The sequence below is a fragment of the Leucoraja erinacea genome, chromosome 11 (genome assembly GCF_028641065.1).
Source record: "Leucoraja erinacea ecotype New England chromosome 11, Leri_hhj_1, whole genome shotgun sequence".
Taxonomy (NCBI): domain Eukaryota; kingdom Metazoa; phylum Chordata; class Chondrichthyes; order Rajiformes; family Rajidae; genus Leucoraja; species Leucoraja erinaceus.
Window position 1 is genome coordinate 45,527,794 of NC_073387.1, and position 27,775 is coordinate 45,555,568.

General features: G+C 46.4%; 1 protein-coding gene and 1 non-coding gene across 2 annotated transcripts; one reads left to right on the forward strand and one right to left on the reverse strand.

Moving 5' to 3' along the window:
* Positions 1-476: 476 nt before the first annotated feature.
* trnav-cac (transfer RNA valine (anticodon CAC)) lies at positions 477-549 on the forward strand. Its single transcript has one exon. It is a non-coding gene; the product is annotated as a tRNA-Val (tRNA).
* A 2,713-nt stretch (positions 550-3,262) lies between these two features.
* On the reverse strand, positions 3,263-24,045 carry nme5 (NME/NM23 family member 5). The gene is made up of 5 exons (XM_055643153.1): positions 23,035-24,045; positions 19,946-20,151; positions 19,349-19,449; positions 18,616-18,734; positions 3,263-4,227 (listed from the first exon to the last, which is right to left on the reverse strand). Exons 1-5 carry the CDS (start codon positions 23,161-23,163, stop codon positions 4,150-4,152), a joined length of 633 nt encoding a protein of 210 aa, XP_055499128.1. The 5' UTR covers positions 23,164-24,045; the 3' UTR covers positions 3,263-4,149.
* Positions 24,046-27,775: the final 3,730 nt, after the last annotated feature.

A 27,775-nucleotide genomic window follows, 5' to 3' on the forward strand; every position in this document is an offset into this window, starting at 1 on the left:
AACCGAGGAGGCTGTTAAGTAACCACTTTCATTCTGATATTTATATTTAATATGTGAATGCAATTCCACGGAAAGAAAATCTACGGATGATGGAGGTCTTCATAATTTAATAGCCACACAAAATCAAGCTTTATGGGCTCCTCCGACTGCAAAATATAAACAATAATACAAATTCGAAGACGCAAATAAATGCATCTTGTGCATTTTGTGCAAAACACGAAATACTGGAGCAACAGGGGGTCAGAAAATGCTAACGTGATATGGATTTAGTAAGCCGTGAGAGAAACAATGAATATTTTTTCCTCTTTATTCATTGCAAAATTCAATCAGCGCATAATAATTTCCAAATACGTCGAGAGTATAATTATGATCATTTTACCCAACTCGGGCTAAAGTAAGAAATAACAAATACTATCAATTGCAATGTACCATCAAGCATTGACAAAAGAATTTCCACCACGCTTTTGGCCATGACAGTTTCCGTAGTGTAGTGGTTATCACGTTCGCCTCACACGCGAAAGGTCCCCGGTTCGAAACCGGGCGGAAACATTTTGTTCGACTTCTAATGCTTTGTAGAATTTTCATTCTGCTGGAAAATACGCTGTCACTATTCCTTAATTGAGTGCCTCGTGTATCAGTCAAATCAGATTTATTCTCTCTCTGAACCAATGAGGATTAGCAACGCTGGGCGTTATTGTTCGTTCTATGTGTCGCATGAACCACAATCTTAGTGGTTGCACCACAGCATGAGTCAGAGCTGTTTGTTATCATTTGTTTGTGGGAGGTAATGATGCTGACTTAGGTAGCACGATGTTAGAGCCATACAGCAGGGATACAGGCACCATGACCCTAATTGTTCATACCGATCAATATGCGCTGTCTAATCTAGTCCAATTTGCCCATATTCCTCTAAGCCATTCCTTTCCTTCCCATGTACCTGTCCAAATGTATTTTAAATGTTGGTATAATATCTGCCTCAGCTACCCCGTCTGGCGGCTCGTTCCATATACCAGGGCTGCCAACTCTCACGCATTGAGCGTAAGAATCACGCCTTTAGCAAAATTCTCATGCTCTCACACTGATCACAAATTTCTCAAGCTCTTGTCTTTCAAAACTCATATCAACGGCATGGGCATGGGTGTTGGAGAGCCGGGGCTGAGGGAGGGGTGAAAGCAGAAGCAGCGGCGGGGACAGATGCGGACGGGGAGCTGGGGCTGGCGAGTGTTTGCCGGGCTGGTGAGTCGCTCGCTGCAGCTCCGGCCATGGAGCAGCCTCGGTGCAAGAGTCCCGGGCCGTCGGAGGCGTCGGAAGCGTGGTCATGCCGCAAAACCGGAATCATTGTTGTGTTATCAATACCAAAGAAAATATTATGTACTCTCAAGATCACATTTAATAGAATAATATTGCATAAATATATAGTTATTGGACTTTGCATTTCGGAAAAGTCCCAGCTGAGAGGAAGACAGCAAAATACTGAAAATATTGGGGGTGAAAATGACTTCAGGACAGTTTGTTAGGAAAATGAAGGAAATGGTAACAGAATATTTATACAGCTAAGTGAGTATAATTTTATGGATGAGTAATTGTGTTCAACCAATTGATGACTTCTTTGACAAAGTAACCAGCATGTTAGATAACAAGGAAGCCAATGGATGTAGCAAATTTTGTTGTACAAAATCTGGTCTATGAAGTGCCCAGTAAAAGATCACTGCATTAGATAAGCACCTGTGGACTTGAACATAAAAGGTTAAGTCCAGGGGGTCAGATTATGGGGCTTTATGTGAGGGCCAGATATATTGTCAGTGCAGAGGGGCTAGGAGCAAGGCCAAGTGTGCATCCAGAGTCAAGGTCTGGAATAGTACTAGGTGTGCAGTCAAAGCTGGGACAATGGGAGTGTTCAGCACTGGGAACCTAAGCAGGTAAGCAGCTATGATCAGGGTAGAATAGGGGGCCAGGTGTAAGGCTGGACTCAGGGTCAGGAATGAGAGAAGGTATGCAACTGAAGTCAGGGTCAGGAGTAGTACCAAGTATGCAGTGAGACCCAGGTTGGTCAACAAGGGCCAAGTGTTTGACTATAATCTGATTTCCATACATGAATATACTAAGATCATTCATGAGCTGCACCTGTTAATCATAGCCTGGCTCTACTGTGGAATGTAATTAGGAATGCAATTTAGCCTAACCTTATTCATAGCTAATCCAATTTAAAGCATAAATATTGCATTCAAGTGTAAGTTAAGACTCGCAACAGTATGCACCAGATTGCACAATTTTAAGCTGAAAAATGCAAAAGCTCCATACCAATGGGAAGGGGGAGAATCCCCCCTCCCACACTCTTCCCCCCCCCCCCCCCCCACACACACACTCCCCTCCCCTCCCCTCAGACGCTTCCTCGCAATTTCTCACTCCCAACTCTTACCCAATGTTGGCAGCCCTGCATGTATCCAGCATACTCTGAGTGAAAAAGCTGCTCCTGCAGGTCTATTAAATCTTTCTGTAGATCTTCAATTCCATTAAAAACCACCTTGGTCTTGACCCAAAACGTCACCTATTTCCTTGGCTCCATAGATGATGCCTCACCCGCTGAGTTTCTCCAGCATTTTTGTCGACCTTAAATCTATGTCCTCTGGTACTTGATTCTACCCATGGTAAAATGCTGTACATTCACCCCCTCATGATTTTATACAACTCTCTAAGATTACCCCTCAGTACCCTGCACTCCAAGGAATAAAGACCAAGTCTGCCCATCTTTCCCTATAGTTCAAGCCCTCAAGTCCAGGTAACATCATAAATCTACTTCACTCTTTCTAGCTTAATGATGTAAGAGGGTGTAGCAGGGTGATCAAAATGATACTCCAAATGCAGTCTCGCCAAAGTCAAATATTTGTTGTTGAAACTTAGGGTTTTCATGCTCTAGTTGTTCTCCTTTCTTACTGCCAATTATATACAACTCCCAGCTCCAGACAATGTTTGTCTTGCGGGTACACAAAAATGCTGGAGAAACTCAGTGGGTGCAGCAGCATCTATGGAGCGAAGGAAATAGGCAACGTTTCGGGCCAAAACCCTTCTTCTGTCTCTCCAGTTTCTCCAGCATTTTTGTGTACCTTCGATTTTCCAGCATCTGCAGTTCCTTCTTAAACAAAATGTTTGTCTTGCTTCAGACGACGTTTCTTCATGGCCCATCCCCCGCAACATCAATATCACCAGTCTGCACAACCTTTTATCATATTTATTAAAATTAAAATGCAGAATAAAATGTGTAAACTGATCAGAAATAGGTTTGAAATAAAATGATTATATGACTATGATGGTGAAAAATTACAAAAATGTTCAAAATTCTGAAAGAGTGAATTTAGGAAATATTTCCATTGTTTATTGATCACACACACTAACCACATTTGTATCTTGGACTGAAACTAGATGCATAAAGATACTAGGAAGAATTATTTTAATTCACGAGTGTGGAGTGAATTATTACAAGTTGATAGACATGGTATGTTAATCACAAAAGGACACAAAGTGCTGGAGTAACTCAGCGGCATCTCTGGAGAACATTGATAGGTGACCTGAAATGTCATTCATCCATGTTCTCCAGAGTTGCTACTTGACCCACTGAGTCACTCCATCATCTTGTGTCCTTTTGTGTAAACCAGCGTTTGCAGTTCCTTGTTTCTATATGTCAAGCATAATTTAGGTAAACATTTAACAAATAGTGAAGAAAACATCTGAGGAAAATGGAGAAACCAAATCAATATACTTCAAAAGATGCTACAGCTTGCAAAGCTTCACAGGAATATCAAGCTTGCCCCATCAATTAGGCGAGTCCAACACAACAGTGATCAGCTTGGCAATCTCTAACCTTGCTAATGAATGGATTTTGAGTAAAACATTCTAATACAAATAAATTATTATTAAATATCAGCAGGTTTCTTTGGGGGTCATCAAGTGAGGGACATTAATGCTTCATTATTTTTCTGCATTTGCCATTCGTTGCCAACATCAAAAGTTGATATTAAAATGTTAACAGCATAAATTGTGTTGAATGTATTAAAACACAAAGCCATCCGCCTGTGATGGTAAAATTCCTCCTGCAGTTAATATTTGCTCGAAGTGAAGTTGTTGTTCGCCCAAACTGTCAGAATAGCCATTTTAGGGCTCATCCAAAAAATCCTCACAAATGTTTGGCTTGTTGAGATTGTTTGCAATTAGCCAGTCTGCAAGCCAGGTCTGAAAGAGAATACAATGTGAAAAATAACTGAACATTAAATAAATTATTTCTCATGACTTTTCCTATGCATTCCTATATTGGATTTCATTACGGAGTATAAGCACATTGTCTCTGGACACATACAGTACTTTGAATGTTCAGTTCCCCCATTAGATCTCCCTCCATTATTCCCCAATAACATAATTCAGTCCAGTCTCAGAGTATTGTGTCCTGCTGGCTCCATCAGTCAACCTAATGTAATCAGCATGGTGCTTTAGACTTGATTTAATAGATTATTAGACCGTTGGGTCTTTTCCCCCCAACGCAATATTCCACCACTCACCCACCCGTTCCCCCAACGCAATGCGAGGGGGTGTGGGGGGCAGAGGGGTGTGTGTGCAGAGGGGTGAAGGAGGTGTAGGGTGGAAGGGATAACTTTATGGATTTGCAATTTTGGTCCTTCTCTTGCTCAGAGCAAATTTCAGAACTATGTGCATTGAAGTCTCTATGCTTTCTGACCTGTTGTCAGGAATGTGAAGTTGCAGAATGGCCTTGAATAACTTTCATTTGCAGGCACATTGTGACATCACTCGAAGCTGCTTGAAGAATCTGTGAGTGTATTGAAAGGCTGTTTTGGATTTTTTTTAAAAACTTTAATGATGAATAACTTTTGAAATATAGTCTGAAATGTGAAGGGAACCTGTTTATTGCATTGACCGGGTTAATGTGAGTAATAATCTGTAAAATTTTCAAATCTAGCACGTCGTATTTTGACGAAGGTAGAAAAACACAAACAGAAACACACATGCACACACACACATATACATGCATACAAGATGAGACCTTTATAGGTATTCTAGAACAAGTGCGGACCCATCGGGTCTGTTTCCCCAACAGCGTTTGCGGGGGGGTGGGGGAGGGGGGGCTAGATATAGATATAGATATGCCATTTATTGTCACTATACATGTACAGTGAAATTGAAAGCTGCTCGTACTCAGTGCATACATATCATTTAGTACAAAAAACAAGAAACAGAAAAACAAAAACAGAGGGGAGAAGGGGGGGGGGGGGATAGGTGCACAATTCTGCGGCGCTATATACATATATACATATATACAGATGGAAGTCCGGGTGTTGGGCTGTGAAGTCAGTGCATGTGTGAATTTGAATTAAGAGTAGTTATAATTTTCGGAAAGCAACTATTTCTGAGTCTATTTGTCCTGGATTTGATGGACCTATAGCGCCTTCCAGAGGGCAGCAGGTCGAATAGTCCAAACGCAGGATGGGAGCTGTCTTTGATGATCTTCTTTGCCCTGCTAAGGCAGCGGGAGGTGTAAATATCCATCAGGGAGGGGAGAGGGCAGCCAATGATCTTCTGCGCTGTCCTAGTTACCCTCTGAAGCCTCTCCCTGTCTGCCATGGTGCAGCTGCCGTACCATGCTGTAATGCAGTATGTCAGCAGGCTCTCGATGGACGAGCGGTAGAAGGTCAGCAGCAGGTTAGAGTCCAGGTTGTGCTTCCTGAGGACCCTCAGGAAGTGCAGCCGCTGCTGAGCCTTCTTGATGACCGCTGTCGTGTTGTCTGTCCAGGAGATATCAGCAGCGATATGGACGCCGAGAAACCGGAAGGTGTTGACCCTCTCCACACACTCGCCGTTGATGTGTAGGGGGACTAAGTCGGTGCTGTGCCTCCTGAAGTCGACAATGAGCTCTTTTGTTTTCCTGGTGTTCAGAGCCAGATTGTTTTCTGAGCACCAGGTTGTCAACTTCAGGACTTCCTCTCTGTAGGCTGCCTCGTCTCCCTTTGAAATAAGTCCGACTACAGTAGTGTCGTCAGCAAATTTGACGATGCGGTTGTTGTTGTGGGCCGGACTACAGTCGTAGGTGTAGAGACAGTATAAGAGGGGGCTTAGCACACAGCCCTGTGGGGAGCCGGTACTCAACCTGCGAGTGGAGGAGAGGTGGGGGCCGAGTCTCACAGTCTGGGGCCGGTTGGTGAGGAAATCTTTTATCCAGGCACATGTGAGAGTGGGGAGGCCGAGAGTGACCAGTTTACCAATGAGAATGTCCGGAATGATTGTATTAAAAGCTGAGCTATAATCCACAAAGAGCATCCGGACGTAGCTCTGCCCCTGCTCCAGATGGCTCAGCACAGAGTGGAGAGCTACAGTAATGGCGTCTTCCGTGGATCTGTTTTGGCGATAGGCGAATTGGTGGGGGTCGAAGTCTGGTGGTAGATAGTCCTTGATGTGCTGGAGGACCAATCTCTCGAAGCACTTCGTGATTACCGGAGTGAGGGCCACAGGACGGTAATCATTAAGGCTGGTGATGGGAGACTTCTTCGGCACTGGGACGATTGTGGCTGATTTTAGGCAGGACGGAATAACTGCCTGGTCCAGGGAGAGGTTGAAAATTCTGGTGAAGATGGCAGTGAGCTGGTGGGCGCACGCTTTGAGCACCTTACCAGGTACTCCATCTGGGCCGGTAGCCTTCTTGGGGTTCACTGCCAGGAGCACCCGTCTGACATCGTGCTCCCTGACAGTGAGTGGGGTAGTACAGGAGCCAGGTGAGGGTGGGAACAGGGCTGTAGCAGGTGAGTGCTGCTGTTGTGATGTTTCAAAGCGGGAGAAGAAGCAATTTAGCTTTTCTGCCAGCGGCACACTCAGGTCTTCTGACTTTGTGGCACAGCCTCTGTAGTTGGTAATGTCTTGTATGCCCCGCCATACCTCCCGTGTATTATTGCTGGACAAGTGGGACTCTATGCTCCTCTTATGGTCCGCCTTGGCTTTTTTAATACCACTTTTCAGATCGGCTCGAGCAGCCCTGTACAGAGCTCTGTCACCTGACCTGAAGGCAGCATCGCGGGCTCTGAGGAGTGTGCGGACCTGGCTGGACATCCAGGGTTTCTGGTTTGGGAAAACCCGTATGTTTTTGTCCACAGTCACATTTCCGATGCAGAACTTGATATAGTCCAGCACCGATTCTGTGAGAGTTTCCAGATCCTGGTGTTCGAATATGTCCCAGTTTGTCTGTGTAAAGCAGTCCTGTAGATTGGAGAGTGCATTTTCAGGCCAGGTTGTAACAGATCTTATGGTGGGCCTGGCACTGCGTCTGAGGGGGGTGTAGGCTGGAGAGAGCAGGAGGGAGAGATGATCTGACTGGCCGAGTTGAGGGATGGGGATGGTTCTATACGCGTGCTTGATATTGGTGTAGACATGATCCAGCGTGTTCACCCCTCTAGTAGAACACTTGACATGTTGATAGAATTTCGGCAGTACAGTCTTCAAGTTGGCCTTATTAAAGTCCCCTGCGATTATGTGAACACCTTCGGGGTGATCCCGCTGCTGTTCGTTAATGGTGTTCAGCAGGAGAGAGAGCGCCTTGTTTACATTGGCGTCAGGTGGAATATACACAGCCGTGACAATCACTACTGTTAGTTCTCTCGGTAGAACAAAAGGCCGGCATCTTACAGACATGTACACGAGGTCAGGGGAACAATGATTGGCTATGATTGTCCCGTTGTTGCACCAATTCTCATGCACGTATATACAGAGGCCCCCTCCCCTACTCTTACCGGAGTCCATAGTCCTGTCCCCGCGGAGCAGAAAGCGTCCTGCCAGCTGCATGCTAGCATCAGGTATCCCCGGGTGAAGCCAGGTTTCGGTGATAATCATAACACAGCAGTCGCGGACATATCGATTTCCAGCGAGTTGTAATTCCAGGTCATCCATTTTATGAACCAGGGATCTGGCGTTGGAGAGATACAGGCTCGGTAGAGGTGGCTTGTGTGGTCGATTTCTTAGCCTTAGCAAAGCACCGGACCTGCGGCCTCACTTCTGCTTCCTCTCCCTCGTCCGTCTGCGCCGCCTCCTAGACCCGACAACAATCCACGGGGACCCCGGTGGTCTCGCTATGTCGCCCGGGATGTTATACTTGCGATGGAAGACACCCGAAACCGCAGTCTGACGCTGGTCACCGATATCACCGATATCCACGAGGTTCTGTCGGGCTGCGGCATCACACTCAAATTAACCACCCCCCAAACTCACAGGTGGGGGAGGGGGGGTGAGAAGAGGGGAGGGAGGGGAGAGGAGGAGGAGGAAATGGGACAGATTTGGGAGGGAAAGGAGAGCGGGGGTAGGGGGTGAGAGAGGGGGATGGGGAGAGAGATGTGGGGGGGGGGGGGGAGGGAGGGGAGGGAGGGGAGGAGGGAGGGAGGGGGGAGGGAGGGAGGGGGGGGGGGGGGAGAGGGGGAAAAAAGTGGGCAGGGAGAGTGGAGGGGGAAGGGGGAGACGTGGAAGAGTGGGAAGGAGGAGAGAGGTAGGGGAGTGATGGAAGAGGGACAGAGGGGTAGGAGGAAGGGGGCGGGTGGAGAGAGGGAAGGAGGTGGGGTAGAGAGGGAAGGGGGGTGGGGGAGAGCGATGGAAGGGAGAGAGAGAGGGAGAGAGGGAGAGGAGAGGGAAACATAGAAACATAGAAATTAAGTGCAGGAGTAGGCCATTCGGCCCTTCGAGCCTGCACCGCCATTCAATATGATCATGGCTGATCATCCAACTCAGTATCCCGTACCTGCCTTCTCTCCATACCCCCTGATCACTTTAGCTACAAGGGCCACATCTAACTCCCTCTTAAATATCGCCAATGAACTGGCCTCAACTACCTTCTGTGGCAGAGAATTCCCGAGATTCACCACTCTCTGTGTGAAAAATGTTTTTCTCATCTCTGTCCTAAAGGATTTCCCCCTTATCCTTAAACTGTGACCCCTTGTTCTGGTCTTCCCCAACATCCGGAACAATCTTTCTGCATCTAGCCTGTCCAACCCCTTAAGAATTTTATACGTTTCTATAAGATACCCTCTCAATCTTCTAAAATCTAGCGAGTACAAGGCGAGTCTATCCAGTCTTTCTTCATTTGAAAGTCCTGACATTCCAGGAATCAGTCTGGTGAACCTTCTCTGTACTCCCTCTATGGCAACAATGTATTTGAGCATTGGGCATTGTGACATCACACGATGGAACGTTCACCAGGGGCTGGGGCTGGTGCTGCTTCTATGGGTGAGAAGCCAGTTTATTTTTGAAATATTGGGGGGGGGGGGGAAGGATTTGATTAAAAACGTGTACTTAAACATGACGAAATGTAATGAGGAGCGGATACTTAGAAAGAAAAGTGAAATCTCTACCGAAATGGAAAAGATGTCGGCGATTCTGCGTCTGGTTTCGGAGTTGCAGTGAATCAAAGGAAGAAATGCAGCCGGCAGCCGTACATGTAAATGGATCCATTCTGATTGGACATCTGCGAGCATTGGGCATTGTGATTGGACATCTGCGAGCATTGGGCATTGTGACATCACACGATGGAAACGAATCAAAAGGCAGAAAGGCAGCCGGACGGCAGTCGATCGGATGGCACGAGAGTTTTATATATTAACTAGACCAAGTGCAGACCCGTTGGGTCTGCTCCCCCAATGGTGTGATCCCCCGACCCAATATTCCACCATGCACCCGTCTCCTCCAATGGAACTGAAGCCGTTCTCAAAAGTAAGATTCCAGCACTGCCCTGCCTCTTTAAAAAAAAATCCAATGGCACCTCCCCTGCCTGCTGCAGCAGTGAAAAGTTCAGTATTCCTGTCTTGCAACTTTGTTTCGAAGTGTGTTGGAAGCTGACATGTAAATGGAGAAGCCTGTTTATTTTTGAAATACTTGGGGGTGGGTGGGGGGGGGGGGGAGAAGGATTTGATTAAAAACGTGTACTTCAACACGACGAAATGAAATGAGGAGCGGATACTTAGAAAGAAAAGCGAAATCTCTACCGAAATGGAAAATATCTCGGAGATTGAGCATCTGGATTGGGCGTGGCAATGAATCAAAGGAAGAAATGCAGCCGGCAGCCGTACATGCAAATGAATGCATTCCGATTGGACATCTGCGAGCATCGGCCATTCCGATTGGACATCTGCGAGTATCGGGCACGAATCGAAAGGCAGGAAGGGCGCCGGTCGGCAGTCGGTCGGATGGCCCCAGAGTTTTAAATGTATACTAGACCAAGTGCAGACCCGTTGGGTCTGCTCTCCCAATGGTGTGATCCCCCAACCCAATATTCCACCATGCACCCGTCTCCTCCAATGGAACTGAAGCCGTTCTCAAAAGTAAGATTCCAGCACTGCCCTGCCTCTTTAAAAAAAAATCCAATTGCACCTCCCCTGCCTGCTGCAGCAGTGAAAAGTTCAGTGTTCCTGTCTTGCAACATTGTTTCGAAGTGCGTTGGAAGCTGATAGAAAGGAGCAGCCGTCAACGAATCAAAAGGCAGGAAGGGATCCGTACTGCAGGCGGACGGATTTGAGTTTTATATATATACTAGACCAAGTGCAGACCCGTTGGGTCTGCTCCCCCAATGGTGTGATCCCCCAACCCAATATTCCACCATGCACCCGTCTCCTCCATTGGAACTGAGCCCGTTCCCAAATGTAAGATTGCAGCCCTCCCCTGCCTGCTGCAGCAGTGAAAAGTTCAGTGTTCCTCTCTTGCAACTTTGTTTCGAAGTGTGTTGGAAGCTGAAATGTAAATGGAGAAGCCTGTTTATTTTTGAAATACTTGGGGGTGGGGGGGGGGGGAGAAGGATTTGATTAAAAACATGTACTTCAACACGACAAAATGAAATGAGGAGCGGATACTTAGAAAGAAAAGCGAAATCTCTACCGAAATGGAAAATATCTCGGAGACTGAGCGTCTGGATTGGGCGTGGCAATGAATCAAAGGAAGAAATGCAGCCGGACGCCGTACTGCTGGCGGGCGGACTGATTTGAGTTTTATATATATACTAGACCAAGTGCAGACCCGTTGGGTCTGCTCCCCCAATGGTGTGATCCCCCAACCCAATATTCCACCATGCACCCGTCTCCTCCATTGGAACTGAGCCCGTTCCCAAATGTAAGATTGCAGCCCTCCCCTGCCTGATGCAGCAGTGAAAAGTTCAGTGTTCCTCTCTTGCAACTTTGTTTCGAAGTGTGTTGGAAGCTGACATGTAAATGGAGAAGCCTGTTTATTTTTGAAATACTTGGGGGTGGATGGGGGGGGGGGGGGGGGAGGATTTTTGATTAAAAACATGTACTTCAACACGACGAAATGAAATGAGGAGCGGATACTTAGAAAGAAAAGCGAAATCTCTACCGAAATGGAAAAATATCTCGGAGATTGAGCGTCTGGATTGGGCGTGGGAATGAATCAAAGGAAGAAATGCAGCCGGACGCCGTACTGCTGGCGGACGGACTGATTTGAGTTTTATATATATACTAGACCAAGTGCAGACCCGTTGGGTCTGTTTCCCCAACAGCGTTTGCGGGGGGGGGGGGGGGGGAGGGGGAGTAGGGGCTGCGGCATCACACTCAAATTAACCACCCCCCAAACTGACAGGTGGGGGAGGGGGGGGGGGGGGGGGGTGAGAAGAGGGGAGGGAGGGGGAGAGGAGAGGAGGAGGAAACATGACAGATTTGGGAGGGAAAGGAGAGCGGGGGGGGGGGGGTGAGGGCGTGAGAGAGGGGGATGGGGGAGAGAGATGTGGGGGGGGGGTGGGGGGGGAGGATGGAGACGGGGAAAGAGGGGGGAGAGGGGAGGGAGGAGGAGAGGGGTAGGGGGGGCGGGGGGAGAGAGGGAAAGGGGGGGGGGGTAGAGAGGGAAGGGGGGGTGAGGGAGAGAGGGAGAGGGGTGAGGGAGAGGGGTGAGGAGAGGGAGAGGGGTGAAGAGAGGGAAACATAGAAATTAAGTGCAGTAGTAGGCCATTCGGCCCTTCGAGCCTGCACCACCATTCAATATGATCAAGGATGATCATCCAACTCAGTATCCTGTACCTGCCTTCTCTCCATACCCCCTGATCCCTTTAGCCACAAGGGCCACATCTAACTCCCTCTTAAATATAGCCAATGAACTTGCCTCAACTACCTTCTGTGGCAGAGAATTCCAGAGATTCACCACTCTCTGTGTGAAAAATGTTTTTTTCATCTCGGTCATAAAGGATTTCCCCCTTATCCTTAAACTGTGACCCCCTGTTCTGGACTTCCCCAACATCTGGAACAATCTTCCTGCATCTAGCCTGTCCAACCCCTTAAGAATTTTGTAAGTTTCTATAAGATCCCCCCTCAATCTTCTAAAATCTAGCGAGTACAAGCCAAGTCTATCCAGTCTTTCTTCATTTGAAAGTCCTGACATCCCAGGAATCAGTCTGTTGAACCTTCTCTGTACTCCCTCTATGGTCTGTTTCCCCAACGGCATTTGCGGGGGGGGGTTGAGAAGAGGGGAGGGAGGAGGAGGAAACGGGATAGATTTGGGAGGGAAAGGAGAGAGCTGGGTAGGGGGTGAGGGATGGGGAGAGAGCTTTGGGGGGGGGGGGGGGATGGGGAGAGGGGTGGGGGGAAAGAGGGGAAAGAGTGGGGAGGGAGGAGGAGAGGGGGTAGCGGGAGTGATGGAAGAGGGACAGAGGGATAGGGGAAGGGTGTGTGGGGAGAGAAGGTAGGGGGTGGTGGTAGAGAGGGAAGGGGGTGGGGGAGAGAGGGATGGGAGAGGGGGTGGGGGGTGGGGGAGGAGAGAGTGGGAGAGAAGTGGAAGAGTGGGGGGGGAGAGGGAGGGGTAGAGGGGTAGGGAGTGGTAGAAGAGGGACAGAGGGGTAGGGGGAAAGGGGGTGGTGGTAGAGAGGGTGGGGGGTGGTGGTAGAGAGGGAAGGGGGGTGGGGGGAGAGAGATGGGTGGAGAGGGAGAGGGGTGAGGAGAGGGACACATAGAAACATAGAAATTAAGTGCAGTAGTAGGCCATTCGGCCCTTCGAGCCTGCACCATTCTCCATTCAATATGATCACGGCTGATAGAAACATAGAAACCAACTCAGTATCCCGTACCTGCCTTCTCTTCATACCCCCTGATCCCCTTAGCCACAAGGGCCACATCTAACTCCCTCATAAATATAGCCAATGAACTGTGGCCTCAACTACCCTCTGTGGCAGAGAGTTCCAGAGATTCACCATTCTCTGTGTGAAAAAAGTTCTTCTCATCTCGGTCACAAAAGATTTCCCCCTTATCCTTAAGCTGTGACCCCTTGTCCTGGACTTCCCCAACATCGGGAACAATCTTCCTACATCTAGCCTGTCCAACCCCTTAAGAATTTTGTAAGTTTCTATAAGATCCCCTCTCAGTCTCCTAAATTCTAGAGAGTATAAACCAAGTCTATCCAGTCTTTCTTCATAAGACAGTCCTGACATCCCAGGAATCAGTCTGGTGAACCGTCTCTGCACTCCCTCTATGGCAATAATGTCCTTCCTCAGATTTGGAGACCAAAACTGTACGCAATACTCCAGGTGTGGTCTCACCAAGACCCTGTACAACTGCAGTAGAACCTCCCTGCTCCTATACTCAAATCCTTTTGCAATGAAAGCTAACATACCATTCGCTTTCTTCACTGCCTGCTGCACCTGCATGCCTACTTTCAATGACTGGTGTACCATGACACCCAGGTCTCGCTGCATCTCCCCCTTTCCCAATCGGCCACCATTTAGATAATAGTCTGCTTTCACATTTTTGCCACCAAAATGGATAACATCACATTTATCCACATTATACTGCATCTGCCAAACATTTGCCCACTCACCCAGCCTATCCAAGTCACCTTGCAGTCTCCTAGCATCCCCCTCACAGCTCCCCCCCTCTCCATACCCCCTGATCCCTTTAGCCACAAGGGCCACATCTAACTCCCTCTTAAATATAGCCAATGAACTGGCCTCCACTACCTTCTGTGGCAGAGAGTTCCAGAGACTCACCACTATCTGTGTGAAAAATGTTTCCCTCATCTCAGTACTAAAGGATTTCCCCTTTATCCTTAAACTGTGTCCCGCGTGTCCTGGACTTCCCCAACATCTGGAACAATCTTCCTGCATCAGACAAATGCAATTCAGGACTTTTCACTTCACAAGCAAATCAGAAATGACAGTTAGTGAAGAATTTGAATAATCGCTGAGCGTTCTCTATGGCAACAATGTATTTGAGCATTGGGCATTGTGACATCACACGATGGAATGTTCACCATGGGCTGGGCTCCTGCAAAGGCATATGTAAATGAATCCAATCCGATTGGCCATCTGTGAGCATCGGGCATTGTGACATCACACGATGGAACGTTCACAGGGGGCTGCTTGTGTGGATGTGAAACCAGTTTCTTTTTGAAATATTGAGGTGGTGGGGGGGGGGGGGGGGGGGGGGGGGGTGTAGGATTTGATTAAAAAAGCGTACTTAAACACGACGAAATGTAACGAGGAGCGGATACTTAGAAAGAAAAGCGAAATCTCTACCGAAATGGAAAAGACGTCGGCGATTCCGCGTCCGGTTTCGGAGTTGCGGAGCGTCAAAGGAAGAAACGCGGCGGACGCCGTACGGCGGCAGGCGGACTGATTTGAGTTTTATATATATATAAGATAGAAGATAGATAGATAAAAAGAAGAAGATAGATAGATAGATAGATAGATAGATAGATAGATAGATGGACTTTAAATATTAACCGTCACTCTCCACAGATGCCGTCTCACTGTTGAGCACTTGCAGAATTTTGAGTTTTTGTTGCAGAATCCACAATGTTTTCCACTAATTAACAGAGCCAATTACAAGAAACATTTTTCTTCTCGCATCATGAATAATTTTCTAGCATTGAGGACATTCATTTTGATATTAGCCCTGGTATAATTACTTTTAGAGGTGCAGCGTGGAAACAGGCCCTTCGGCCTACCAAGTTTGTGTCGACCAGCGATCGCCCCGCACACTTGCACCATCCTACTAGGGGCAATTTACAATAGGCAATTAACCTACAAACTTGTAGGCCTTTGGTATGTGGGAGGAAAGTAGAACACCTACTGGAGGAAACCCACAAGGTCACAGGGAGAATTTACAGACAACACCCATGGTCAGGATCGAACCCGGATTTCCAGTGCTGTAAGGCTGCAACTTTACCAAGCACTACTAAAATGCTACTGAACAAACTTCCCTCCTGATATTTGGTATCAACTTGATCATAAGCTGACACCATGAATGCTGCTGGAGTTACTCTCTTATAGCAAAGCCCCCAAAACAGTAGTATTCAAAACCCTTGTATTTTTTTTATATAAGATGAAAATAATTTGACATTATTACTGCAATGTCCACCAGAGTTCAAAATAACTACAAGATCAGGAAGTCATGTTGCAGCTTTATAGGACTTTGGGTGGGCCACATTTTGAGTATTGTACTAGACTAAGAGGGACCCGTTGGGTCCCAGTCACACGGGAGGCCTGGTCCCCCAACGCAACCCATTCCCCAACGTAATATTCCACCACTCACCCGTTCCCCCAATGCAACCCGTTCCCCCAACACAATACTTCACCACTCACCCATAGCCCCTAACTGCGCAGGCACGCTCATTTCCCCTCATCACCGAGCACTCCCTCCTCATCCTCTTCATGTGTGGGAGGGGGGGGGGGGGGGCGCGGGGGGAAGTGGGGGGTGTGTGGGGCGGGGGGGGGGGGAGTGAGCTCGAGAAAAGACGGGAAGAGCCAGGGGGGGGGGGGGGAGAGGGGAGCATCACGGGGGAGAGGGGGAGAAGCCAGTGAGGGGGACCAGCGGGGGTAGTGGCTGGAATTGGCGGTGCGATGGGGACACGGCAGGCGCTGGTTGTTCTCCTCCACCAGGATCAGAGTCTCCGCTTTCTGTTTGGAGACTTCGGCGTCATCTCCGACTCTGGGTTGGGCTAGGTCTCCGACTCTGGGCTGGGTCGGGTTTCCGACGCTGGGCTGCCGCTTGGGGTGCGGCAGCTGCTTGGGGGCAGGGCTGGGCTGGGCTGCTTCGGGTCCCTCCGAAAGTCCGGTTGGAAACGTTCGCCGGCCACCCTCAGCTCCAGTAAAGATGTGATGGTGCAGGAATGGGCGGACCGTCCCAGGAAGTGACAGGGGAGTGACTAATCCGCACGGCGCCGACTGGGAGGAGAAGAGATCTATCTGCGCATGCGTGGTTTTTAAGATTTTTAAACCTCGCTAATTTTTACGACATTCAACCAATCAAAACGAAACTTGGCGCATTCGCAGCACTGGTGAACGGTGAGTGAACTGGCGAAAAATCGTAGCCTTATCATGAACCGTTTTTTGCGCAAATAGAAAGACCACCAAATCGGAAGATAACAAGATCAGAGTTTGTTATGAACTAGACTAAATGGGACCCGTTGGGTCCCATGTTCACACGGGAGGGCTGGTCCCCCGACGCAATATGCCACCACTCCACCACTCCACCAATTTCAATATTGGTGGCCAGTGGGGGGGGGGGGGGGGGGGGGGGGGGGGGGGGGGGGTTGGATGCAGGGACTACTTTCTGGATTCCAAATGGATTCTTGGGGTGGCAGCTCAGTCCCTCAAGCCTGATATGCTGGCAGCTCACTCATGGCTGGTGGGCTGGCAGTTGACACGGCTATTCCTTGAAATTCCATTTCAAGCAGCAGAGTGCAAGGCCACCAAATTCAAATCCATTTTCCTACCATTTCAAGCAGGGTGCAAGGCCACCAAATTCAAGTGCAGTTTGCAACCACTTCAAGCAGGGTGCAAGGCCACCAAATTCAAGTGCAGTTTCATACCTTTTCAAGGAGGGTGCAAGGCCACCAAATTCAAATGCAGTTTCATACCATTTCATGCGGGGTGCAACGACGCCACATTCAAATGCAGTTTCATACCATTTCATGCAGGGTGCAAGGCCACCACATTCAAATGCAGTTTCATACAATTTCAAGCAGGGTGAAACCACCATAAAACTACCATAAAACCACACAAAACAGCACACTCACAGTTCAGTAGACATTCAGTGTGTTCAGTTAATTCACAGCTCAGACAGAGTCATGACCTCTCCCTCCCCCATCCTGCAGAGACTGAGCCACACCCACACTTCCGGGTTTTATAATCCCTCCCCCTCCCACCAGAAAGGTGTGGCCTTCATGGCGTGATTGACATGAGAGAGATTCTCAACATTTTTTAAACGCTAATAACACTTTTATTTTTCATTGATGGGATGAATCCTCTGCACCTGATGAGTGGAGGGGGACTGAGTAAGATGGCCAAAAATCACAGCCGTAAGTGGTAGCGTTTTATCTAAAATCAATATAGTGCAAACAGGAAGTTGTCAAGTTTGGACAAACAACCATTTGCAATGCCTTTCACTTCAACCCAAAACCCCCAAACAACCATTTGCAGTGTCTTTTTACTTCAACCAAAACCCCCCAAACAACCATTTGCAGTGCCTTTTCACCAACCCAAAACCCCCAAACAACCATTTGCAGTGTCTTTTTACTTCAACCCAATACCCCCAAACAACCATTTGCAGTGCACTTTTACTTCAACCCAAACCCCCCAAACAACCATTTACAGTGCCCTTTTACTTCAACTCAAACCCCCCAAACAACCATTTGCAGTGCCCTTTTACTTCAACCCAAACCCCAAACAACCATTTGTAGTGCCCTTTTACTTCAACGCAAACAACCATTTGCAGTGACCTTTTACTTCAACCCAAACCCCCCAAACAACCATTTGCCGTGCCCTTTTACTTCAACCCAAACCCCCCAAAAATCCATTTGCAGTGCCTTTTTACTACAACCCAAAACCCCCAAACAACCATTTGCAGTGCCTTTTTACTACAACCCAAAACCCCCAAACAACTATTTGTAGTGCCTTTTTACTTCAAACCAATCATATTTTCTTTTTCAAACCACAGTAAGAGCATTCATAGTTGAGTAGACATTTGTTCAGTGTTATTCAGAGCTCAGAGAGACGTGACCCTCTCGCTTCCTCAATCTTGCAGATACTGAGTGAGGCACACCACTCAGTTTTATAGTTCCTCCCCCCTCCCACCAGCAGGGGCAGTAGAGAGAATGGCGAGATTTTTTAAAACATTAATATATCTCTGATTTTTCATTGATGGGAAAAATCCTCCAGTCCAGTCCGGCGGAGGGGTGCTCTGAGCGAGGTAGCCAAAAATGACAGCCGTAAGTGACGGCGTTCTCTCGGAAATCACATCGCAGTGAGTCAAAAGCGGTCAAGATCTTACTTTTGGTAATATAGATTGATGCTCGCCCCATTATAGGAAGGATGTGGAGGATTTGAAAAGTGTGCAGAGGAGGTTAGCCAGCTACAGCTAATCCAGAGAGACCCAATAGAAATATATAAAATTATGAGATGCATAGATTGGATAGACAGTCAGAATCATTTTCACAAGATGGAAAATTATAATACCAGGTGACGAGAATATGGTGCACTGTTCTATCACAAGGAATGATTTTGAGACAAGTAAAGATTAATAAGGCAAACAGGTTGAGTTAATGAGCAATGGACATCTGTTGATGTGCAGCATTCAATGACTGGAGAGTACTTACAATTGGACTAGTGGGTTTCTTCTTGCAGAGTTCACTTAGGCCAGCCAACAAAGTAGGAATTACATGTTTGTTCAGGTAACTTATTGCAGATTGACTGTTGGGAATTGGATCAATAGAAGCTGTAAAATATTATAATGAGCATTTCATCTCAAGACTTTTTCAAATGTAGATCAAGACTTACTAACAAATGTTTTATTTTTCTAGAGAGCTACTCCCCCTAGTGAAGCTACCAAAAACCCATAGAGTATCTCCATTGTTTTAATGACACAAAGAGCTGGAATAACTTAGCAGGTCAGGCAGCATCTCTGGAGCACATAGATAAATGGCATTTCAGGTCAGGACCCACCTTTGTCTGAAGAAGGATAAGACTTCCTCGCACAAAGAGGGTCCTGACCCGAAACACCACCTATCTGTGTTCTCCAGAGATACTACCCGACCCCCTAAATTACTCCCGCACTTTGTGTGTTCTTTTATAAACCAGCATCTGCAGTTCCTTGTTTTAAAGATGCTGTGACAAGTCTTTGTGGCAAGCTACTTAAGAGAAACTCTGCACTTAGTATTTAAAAACTCTAAATCTGTTAAAGTGATACTTTTAATCAGAAAATGATTTTCAGAATTTTGTCGAAACATAACTCATAATTGACTTATTTTGTTTGCCAATTTGATACCTGCAGACAGGACAGATGAAGTGGAGTGACATGCATTAAGGAAAAATAGGAATTGGTAGATTTACCATCAGGAAAGATTATCCGAATTTCCCTCTCTGCTGCAGAAAAAGTCCCACTGCCATGTACGGCGTTCCTAAGATCATCCGTCCCATATAATGCTCTTAAACTGGAATGGTTAATAAAAGAGATCAAAACAATCGTTTTACTGACTTACAATTTCATTTGTAAAAAAAAATTGTAAACATTTTATTTGTAAGAATAAAATGAACTATGTATTGATAAATTTCCAGAGAATACAATGAAACTATGTCCTTATGATACAGTTCATCCCCCCCCCTCCCCCCACCCCCCAATGATAAATTTATGGATTTGAATTTATTGAAGGGGCAACCAAATCTAGTTTACAACAAATAAAATAAAATATTGTCTGCATTTGGCCTATTATATGCTCTGCTTTTCTCACCAGGGTGGAGAGCAATTTTGACCCTTTCCATCAATTGCGAGATTGATACCGATTAACTTTACATTTTATTTGCCACTATCCATCAAGGTTACCTCTCTCCTATTAGATCATGCACCACCATAATTTCCAAACAGGTCCAGTGCCATTGTGAGAGAGAGAGAGATTTGCTTCACACATATTTATTTCAAAAAGCACTCACCTAACAGGGTGAGTTTCTCTAGCCTTTACACTATTTGCAGGTCCAATCAACCCATTCCAATATGCAATAGCTTGATCTCTGGCAATAACCATGGCAACACTTGCCCCAGAACTCATGAACGCTGTTAAACTGGGAAAGAACATTTTTCCATAATGTGCTGCATAAATATCACTGCACACCTCCGGGCTTAAACAGACTTTCCTTTTCTGCAATGAAAAAGAAAAGTTCAATGCGATAAATCCATGGTTAGTAGAAACATAGAAAATAGGTGCAGGACTAGGCCATTCGAGCCAGCACTGCCATTCAATATGATCATGGCTGATCATCCAAAATCAGTACCCCGTTCAACAAAGTGGAGGCGAATAGGAAGAGAAGATGCGAGGACGATGGGGAAAATAGAAAAATGAAGGGGGGGGGTGGAGGGGGGAGGGGGGGGGGGGGGGGGGGGGGGAGATGGCAGGTAGGTTATGTGAAGAAGTAAATAAACCCCATGAAAACACTGATGCCCATCTCATTCAGGGTCTGATAAGCCCCAATATTAATGAACAGAAATACAGACTTTCAATCAAACATTAAAATATATTTATTCTGTACAATGTCAAATTGAGATTGAGATGAATTTGACATTAGTTAAAACGTGTAAATTGTCTCCTTTACAGTTATTCAGCCTTAAAACTAACTTTTGTGAATGAAACTTACTTTTCTTTAAGTTTCCATCAAAAACAGGATAAGCGGAGAAATAAAAAGATCATTAGCAGCAATTGTATTCAATAATGAAATAGTATGCAACTTATTTATCTCAATAACACTGCAATACAATTTAGTGAACCAATGTTCTTCAATACACATCAATTGAGGAAGTACTGATAGTTACTAATGATATCTAGGTACTAACCATACACTGATAATACTGATTGTACAAGAAGGGTCTCGACTCGAAACGTCACCCATTCCTTCTCTCCAGAGATGCGGCCTGTCCTGCTGAGTTACTCCAGCTTTTTGTGTCCATCTTCGGTTTAAACCAGCATCTGCAGTTCCTTCTTACACGCTAACCATACACTGATGGTTTCAAATTTGTTTACATTTTCAATGTCTCTATTTAAATCAAAGGCTCACTCTCCAATTCCAGCCTGATTTTGATCATGCATTCTCGAATCTTATACTTTTGATCATAATATCTTAACATTCAGTCCTATTGTCCAGTTCACTCTTTGGAAAAAATCAATTTCTCTTCTATCACTCATTCAATAAGTGATGCCATTAAGCTTGAATGCATTGTTTAGTAACAATGTCACATTGCCTATGGTACAATGGGCCAATTTACAGTATCTACTGCTACTGCAAACAGTTAATTAATTATTCCCTTCACGTCCCAAGTCCCCTCTACATAGTGGGGAACGACAGCCATACATCTCTGGTGCTGTAGAGCAACAGTCAAATAGCTAATTGTCAGACACAAAATGCTGGAGTAATTGAGACCCTTCTTCAGACTGAAGAAGGTCTTAAGATCTGAAGAAGGGTCTCGACATGAAATGCTACCCATTCCTTCGCTCCAGAGATGCTGCCTGTCCCGCTGCGTTACTCCAACATTTTGTGTCTATCTTTGGTTTAAACCAGCATCTGCAGTTCCTTCACACACGGTTAACTGTCATAACCCTGAGAATTGAAAATAAAATTCAATCTCTATAGGTGAATGACCCAATTGTCATTTATTCTGATATAGAATCATTTTGATTCTATTCGTTAGGCTTATTTACTACATTTCTAAAAAGTTAAAACAAATGACAAAGCTCAGACAAATATATGTTTTCCAAAACAAAACATAGGGGTTGATACTAAACTATTGGGTGGAACAAAAAGGGAAAATTAGAAGGAAATGAACGACACAATCCAAGAGACTTGTTCCTTTGGCCTTTCCACATGCTGCCTCTAAATATTATCTACCCCCCAAGCATTTATCTAATTTTCTTTGAAATGTTTATATGTGGCAGCGTATTCTGGACTGCAGCAGTGTGCTGCATCAAAATGTTGTCCTCCATTATTCATTTTATTAAATATGTTTTCTTTATGAAGCTAACCCTCTGCTGGGATAAACAAAGCAGCTTGAAAGGACCATTGTCTATGCTATACCATTCCATAATTCTAATTTAACTACTTCTTTAATCATTCCTTTATCCTTGTAACTTTTTTAAAAATCTTAATTTTATATTTTAATATGCCATCTGCTTTAAAAAATACCCAATGACTTTGACATCCACAGCCATCTGTGGCAATGAATTCCACAGATTCACCACCCTCTGGATAAAGATGTTCCTCCTTATCTTCATTCTAAAGGTACATAATTTTAATCTGTGGATACAGCTCATTAACTTTAGCATGCTTTATGTAGTTTGAGTACTTCAGATCAAACCCATGGCACACACGACATACCTCAAACTTTCCGCTGACAGGCAACTGAACTAAATACGATTGCCAGCAGTCAACTGTTTTTCAGCTTTTGTGGTGAGATTTGATCTTACAATTTCATGGTGGGCTGTTCTTTGTGAGGCAAGTTTCTAGTGCTCTGCAGGGTCCCGCCATTGAGAACTAAGCAAACTTTGTGCTGTAAATTTTTCTCAGATTTAAGGAGGCAAGTACACTTACTTTTCCCAAAGGCTAGCAATAAATATGGGCAATTTGTTACTGATTGCATAATCCAGAGCACTATTTACCATGGACTCTGGTCAAAATATTGGCTGCCATGGGACATCACTGTACTCTCATGTCAGATAACACCACCATTTATTTTGCTTTTATGACTCCTGGTGAAAAATTTGACAATATTGTAATTCCACAAACTCCAGCCAAACAGTTTTTTATCTCCAGAAAGTGCATCGCCCCTTTACATTGATATTCAACAATTTCTACAACAAATCAATGGCATATGTTTGCTAACCTGGTAAATTGCACCCTGGTTTGTTTTTTTCAGACAACAATCCCACCGTCAAAAAACTCACATCGCTACAAAGCGTTAATACTGGCAATTCAACTGTAGAACTAACACGAAAGCAGGATGCTGAATTTTGACCAGAGCAAAACAACCGGCCTACCTGGATAATGGTGAAGCCAGAGCGGAGAATGATCTCTTCAATTTCACCCGCCTTGTCGATGCCGTCGGGTTTGATGAGAGCCAGCGTCCTCTCCACATACACCCCTGCTGTGGACTGTGCTTTCTCCATTACTTACTCGCGTATGCTCCGGATACCGCACCCGCTCCAACAAATATTGCAAAGTTAACAATCCCAGGAAAATGTCAATGTTACGCGCCGTATTTTTTGTTAAAACGCGAAGGGGTGTTTGGTGATACAAAAGAACGGAAACACGGCTGGGATTTCACTCCTGCTTTTGTTAGAGTTGCCTCACAACTGTTGCCAAGGAACACAAAGTAGCGTTTTTCCCCAATGACACTTTCCCCAGAAGCAACCCGTCTTCCCGACTTTATACTCGCTCCCCGTTTTATTCTACCGGTATTTCTTCAGAACGCGTTCTGATTAAATCGTAATTAGGTGCAAATATTTACTAGTAGCTGACTACAATGCAATGGGTGTGTAGAAAGGAACTGCGGATGCTGGAGTATGATATATAGAAAGTACTGGAGTAACTCAGCAGATTAGGCGAGAAAAAGGGTGGGTGACGTTTCGGGTCGGGACCCCTATTTAAGGTAATTCGGGCAAGTCAAACAGAGACACAAGAAATCGTAGATGGAGTCATAGAGCACGGAAACAGGCCCATCGGCCTATGAGATGCCCCATCTACACTAGTCGCACCTGCCTGCGTTTAGCCTATATGCGGGAGACAAGTGTAGGAGAGGTGTACTGACTGTGTGGGCAGACACTTTGGAAGTGATTGCCCACCAGTCTCAAAAGCCGCTGTGTCTCCCTGTCCCTGGGATAGCAGGGGGCGATCAAACAGCACAATACCCCCCTGCACCTCCACGCCTACACGAAGGGCAACGATCCCAAAGCTTTAGCGTCAGAAACAGCGGGCAGGCGACAACCACCTGCCATAACGCGAGAGAGATCATGCACTATTGTAGGTCTGCTTTGTACGTCGGTGTTTCTGTCTTTCTCCGTCTCATTGTTGGCCCTGTCTGTCGCCACCCCCCACCCCTCTGCTTCCCGGCCATGTGTGTGACCCCTTCCCTCCCCTCTCTAACTCCCCGCCCATTGCACCGGGCGCGGGGGCTTTGCACTGTCTTCACGTCGGCGATGCCAGCAGGTTAGGGCCAGCTGCTCGGAGGCCCGGGGTCTCTCTCCCAGAGTGGCCCCGGACCGGGGGGGGGGGGGGGGGGCTGGGAGTCAGCAGGCCACCGCCAGCCAAGCCACCCGTCCACGTCCACACGCTCGGTGGAAGATGGGAATCTTCATTCACTGGCGACACCACCTTTCCCTCCCAACTTCCGTCCCGTCCCGACCCCCTGGGAAACAGTGTGGAGTTCCTCTGACTAGCTGACTCTGTGTGTGTGTGTGTGTGTGTGTGTGTGTGTGACAGAGAGAGAGAGAGAGAGAGAGACACACACACACACACACACACACAGGCAGGCAGCGTGGAGTACCTTGAACTCTGTGTGTGGGAGAGGCAGAGGCAGACACACAAACACAACGGTGTGGATCTCTGACTGTGTAGGAAGGAGAGAGGGGGAGAGAGACACAAAGAGGCAGTATGATGTACTTCGGCGTGACTGAGGAAGAGAAAGAGCGCACAGGACCTAGGTCTATCTGTGTGTGTGGGAGGGAAGAGAGGCTAAGCAGAATACATCGGTCTTATGTGTGTGTGTGTGTGTGGGGGGGGGGGGGGGGGGGGAGACGACGTATACACACACACAAAGCAGAGTTTTACTGTGTATGTGGGAGTCACAGATCGACTGAGCAAAGTACCTCGACCTTACTGTGTGGGAGAGAGGGAGAAAGAGATGTACACTCAGAGGCAGAGTCTCTCAGCCTGTAAGAGGGAGGGAGAGAGACACACACAAGGTGGATGTGAAATCTCACCTGCCTGTTTCAGTGACAGGCACCCGCCACCAGTGAATGAAGACACCTCCATCTGTCTCCATCCGATGCTTGCAGTATGTGGGAGGTCAAGGACACCGCTGGTGCCTCTGGCTGCTACAAATGCGAAAAGTGCATCCAGGTAGAGCTCCTGAAGGGCCGTGTTGGGGAACTGGAGAAGCAAGTGGATGACCTCCGGTTCGTACAAGAAACGGAGTCGTTCCTCGACAAGTCCTACAGTACGATTGTTACATCTAAGGTACTGGGAGAGAGAAGGTGGGAGACAGTGAGAAAGGGAGGGAAGCATGGAATGCCAACGTCCCCGGGTGGTTTACCTCTTGTAAACAGGTTCACCCGCTTAGAAGCTGTTGGGACAGAAGACGTGTTTACACTGAGCGGTGGACTGGCTTGCGATGCGAATAGGGCTGTTGAGCCAAAACCAAAAAGGCCTAAGGCAGGCAAGGCCATTGTAGTGGGAGACTCCATTGTGAGAGGTACGGACAGGGGTTTCTGCAGCAACAGACGGGATGCGAGGATGGTGTGCTGCCTTCCCGGTGCCAGGAGCCAGGATGTCACGGACAGAGTACAGAAAATCCTCAAGGGCGAAGGTGAACATCCAGAAGTGGTAGTGCATGTCGGCACAAACGATGTCGGAAAGAAGGGGATGAATATTCTGCAGCGTGACTTTAGAGAGCTCGGAAAAATGTGGAAAAGCAGGACCTCCAGGGTTGTTATCTCCGGTTTGCTCCCAGTTCCCCGTGCTGGCGAGAGCAGGAACAGGGAGATACGGGACCTGAATGTGTGGCTGAGGAACTGGTGCACGGGACAGGGATTTAGATTCTTAGATCACTGGGATCTGTTTTGGGGTAAGGGGGAACGGTACAAAAGGGACAGATTGCATCTTAACAGGTGTGGGACCAGCATTCTGGCAGGCAGGTATGCCACTGCTACACGGGTGGTTTTAAAATGAATAAAGGGGGGTGGGGTGTCGAATGGAATAGTGGAGGATGGAGTTAAAGGGAAAGGGTTTCTTAAATGTGTGAGCGTAGAGACTGAGGGATGTAAAATGAGGGTAGAAGCAACAGGTAGCAAGGTGAAAAGTAAAAGTGGCAGGCAGACAAAACCATGGCAAAAATCAAAAAGGACCACTTTTCAACATAATTGTATAAGGGGTAAGAGTGTTGTAAAAACAAGCCTGAAGGCTTTGTGTCTCAATGCAAGGCGCATTCGTAATAAGGTGGATGAGTTGAATGTGCAGATAGCTATTAATGACTATGATATAGTTGGGATCACGGAGACATGGCTCCAGGGTGACCAAGGCTGGGAGCTGAACATCCAGGGATATTCAATATTCAGGAAGGATAGAGAGAAAGGAAAAGGAGGTGGGGTAGCGTTACTGATTAGAGAGGAGATTAATGCAATGGAAAGGAAGGACATTAGTTTGGAGGATGTGGAATCGGTATGGGTAGAGCTGCGAAACACTAAGTACAGAAAACGCTGGTGGGTGTTGTGTACAGGCCACCTAACAGTAGTAGTGAAGTTGGAGATGGTATCAAACAGGAAATTAGAAATGCGTGCGACAAAGGCAAAACAGTTATAATGGGTGACTTCAATCTACATATAGATTGGGTGAATCAAATTGGCTGGGGTGCTGAGGAAGAGGATTTCTTGGAATGTATGCGGGATAGTTATCTAAATCAACATGTAGAGGAACCAACGAGAGAGCTGGCTATTTTAGACTGGGTATTGAGTAATGAGGAAGGGTTAGTTAGCAACCTTGTTGTACGTGCCCCCTTGGGCAAGAGTGACCATAATATGGTTGAGTTCTTCATTAGGATGGAGTGTGACATTGTTAATTCAGAAACAATGGTTCTGAACTTAAAGAAAGGTAACTTTGAGGGTATGAGATGTGAATTGGCCAAGATTGACTGGCAATTAATTCTAAAAGGGTTGACGGTGGATATGCAATGGAAGACATTTAAAGACTGCATGGATGAACTACAAAAATTGTTCATCCCAGTTTGGCAAAAGAATAAATCAGGGAAGGTAGTACATCCATGGATAACAAGGGAAATCAGGGATAGTATCAAAGCGAAGGATGACGTGTACAAATTAGCCAGAAAAAGCAGCATACCGGAGGACTGGGAGAAATTCAAAGACCAGCAGAGGAGGACAAAGGGCTTAATTAGGAAAGGAAAAATAGATTATGAAAGAAAACTGGCAGGGAACATAAAAACTGACTGCAAAAGTTTTTATAGATATGTGAAAAGAAAGAGATTAGTTAAAACAAATGTAGGTCCCTTGCAGTCAGAAACAGGTGAGTTGATCATGGGGAACAAGGATATGGCGGACCAATTGAATAACTACTTTGGTTCTGTCTTCACTAAGGAAGACATAAATAATTTGCCGGAAATAGCAGGGGACCGCGGGTCAAAGGAGTTGGAGGAATTGAGTGAAATCCAGGTTAGCCGGGAAGTGGTGTTGGGTAAATTGAATGGATTAAAGGCCGATAAATCCCCAGGGCCAGATAGGCTGCATCCCAGAGTACTTAAGGAAGTAGCTCCAGAAATAGTGGATGCATTAGTAATAATCTTTCAAAACTCTTTAGATTCTGGAGTAGTTCCTGAGGATTGGCGGGTAGCAAACGCAACCCCACTTTTTAAGAAGGGAGGGAGAGAGAAAACGGGGAATTACAGAGCAGTTAGTCTAACATCGGTAGTGGGGAAACTGCTAGAGTCAGTTATTAAAGATGGGATAGCAGCACATTTGGAAAGTGGTGAAACCATTGGACAAAGTCAGCATG

What these genes read in the sequence shown, in the direction of transcription:
- nme5 (XM_055643153.1), bottom strand. Translation starts at nt 23,163, where the DNA reads ATGGAGAAAGCACAGTCCACAGCAGGGGTGTATGTGGAGAGGACGCTG. An exon ending in CTGGCTTCACCATTATCCAG is followed by an intron (nt 20,152 to 23,034) that starts GTAGGCCGGTTG and finishes TTTTCATTGCAG; the next exon opens with AAAAGGAAAGTCTGTTTAAG. An exon ending in AGAAACCCACTAGTCCAATT is followed by an intron (nt 4,228 to 18,615) that starts GTAAGTACTCTC and finishes ATTCTCTTTCAG; the next exon opens with ACCTGGCTTGCAGACTGGCT.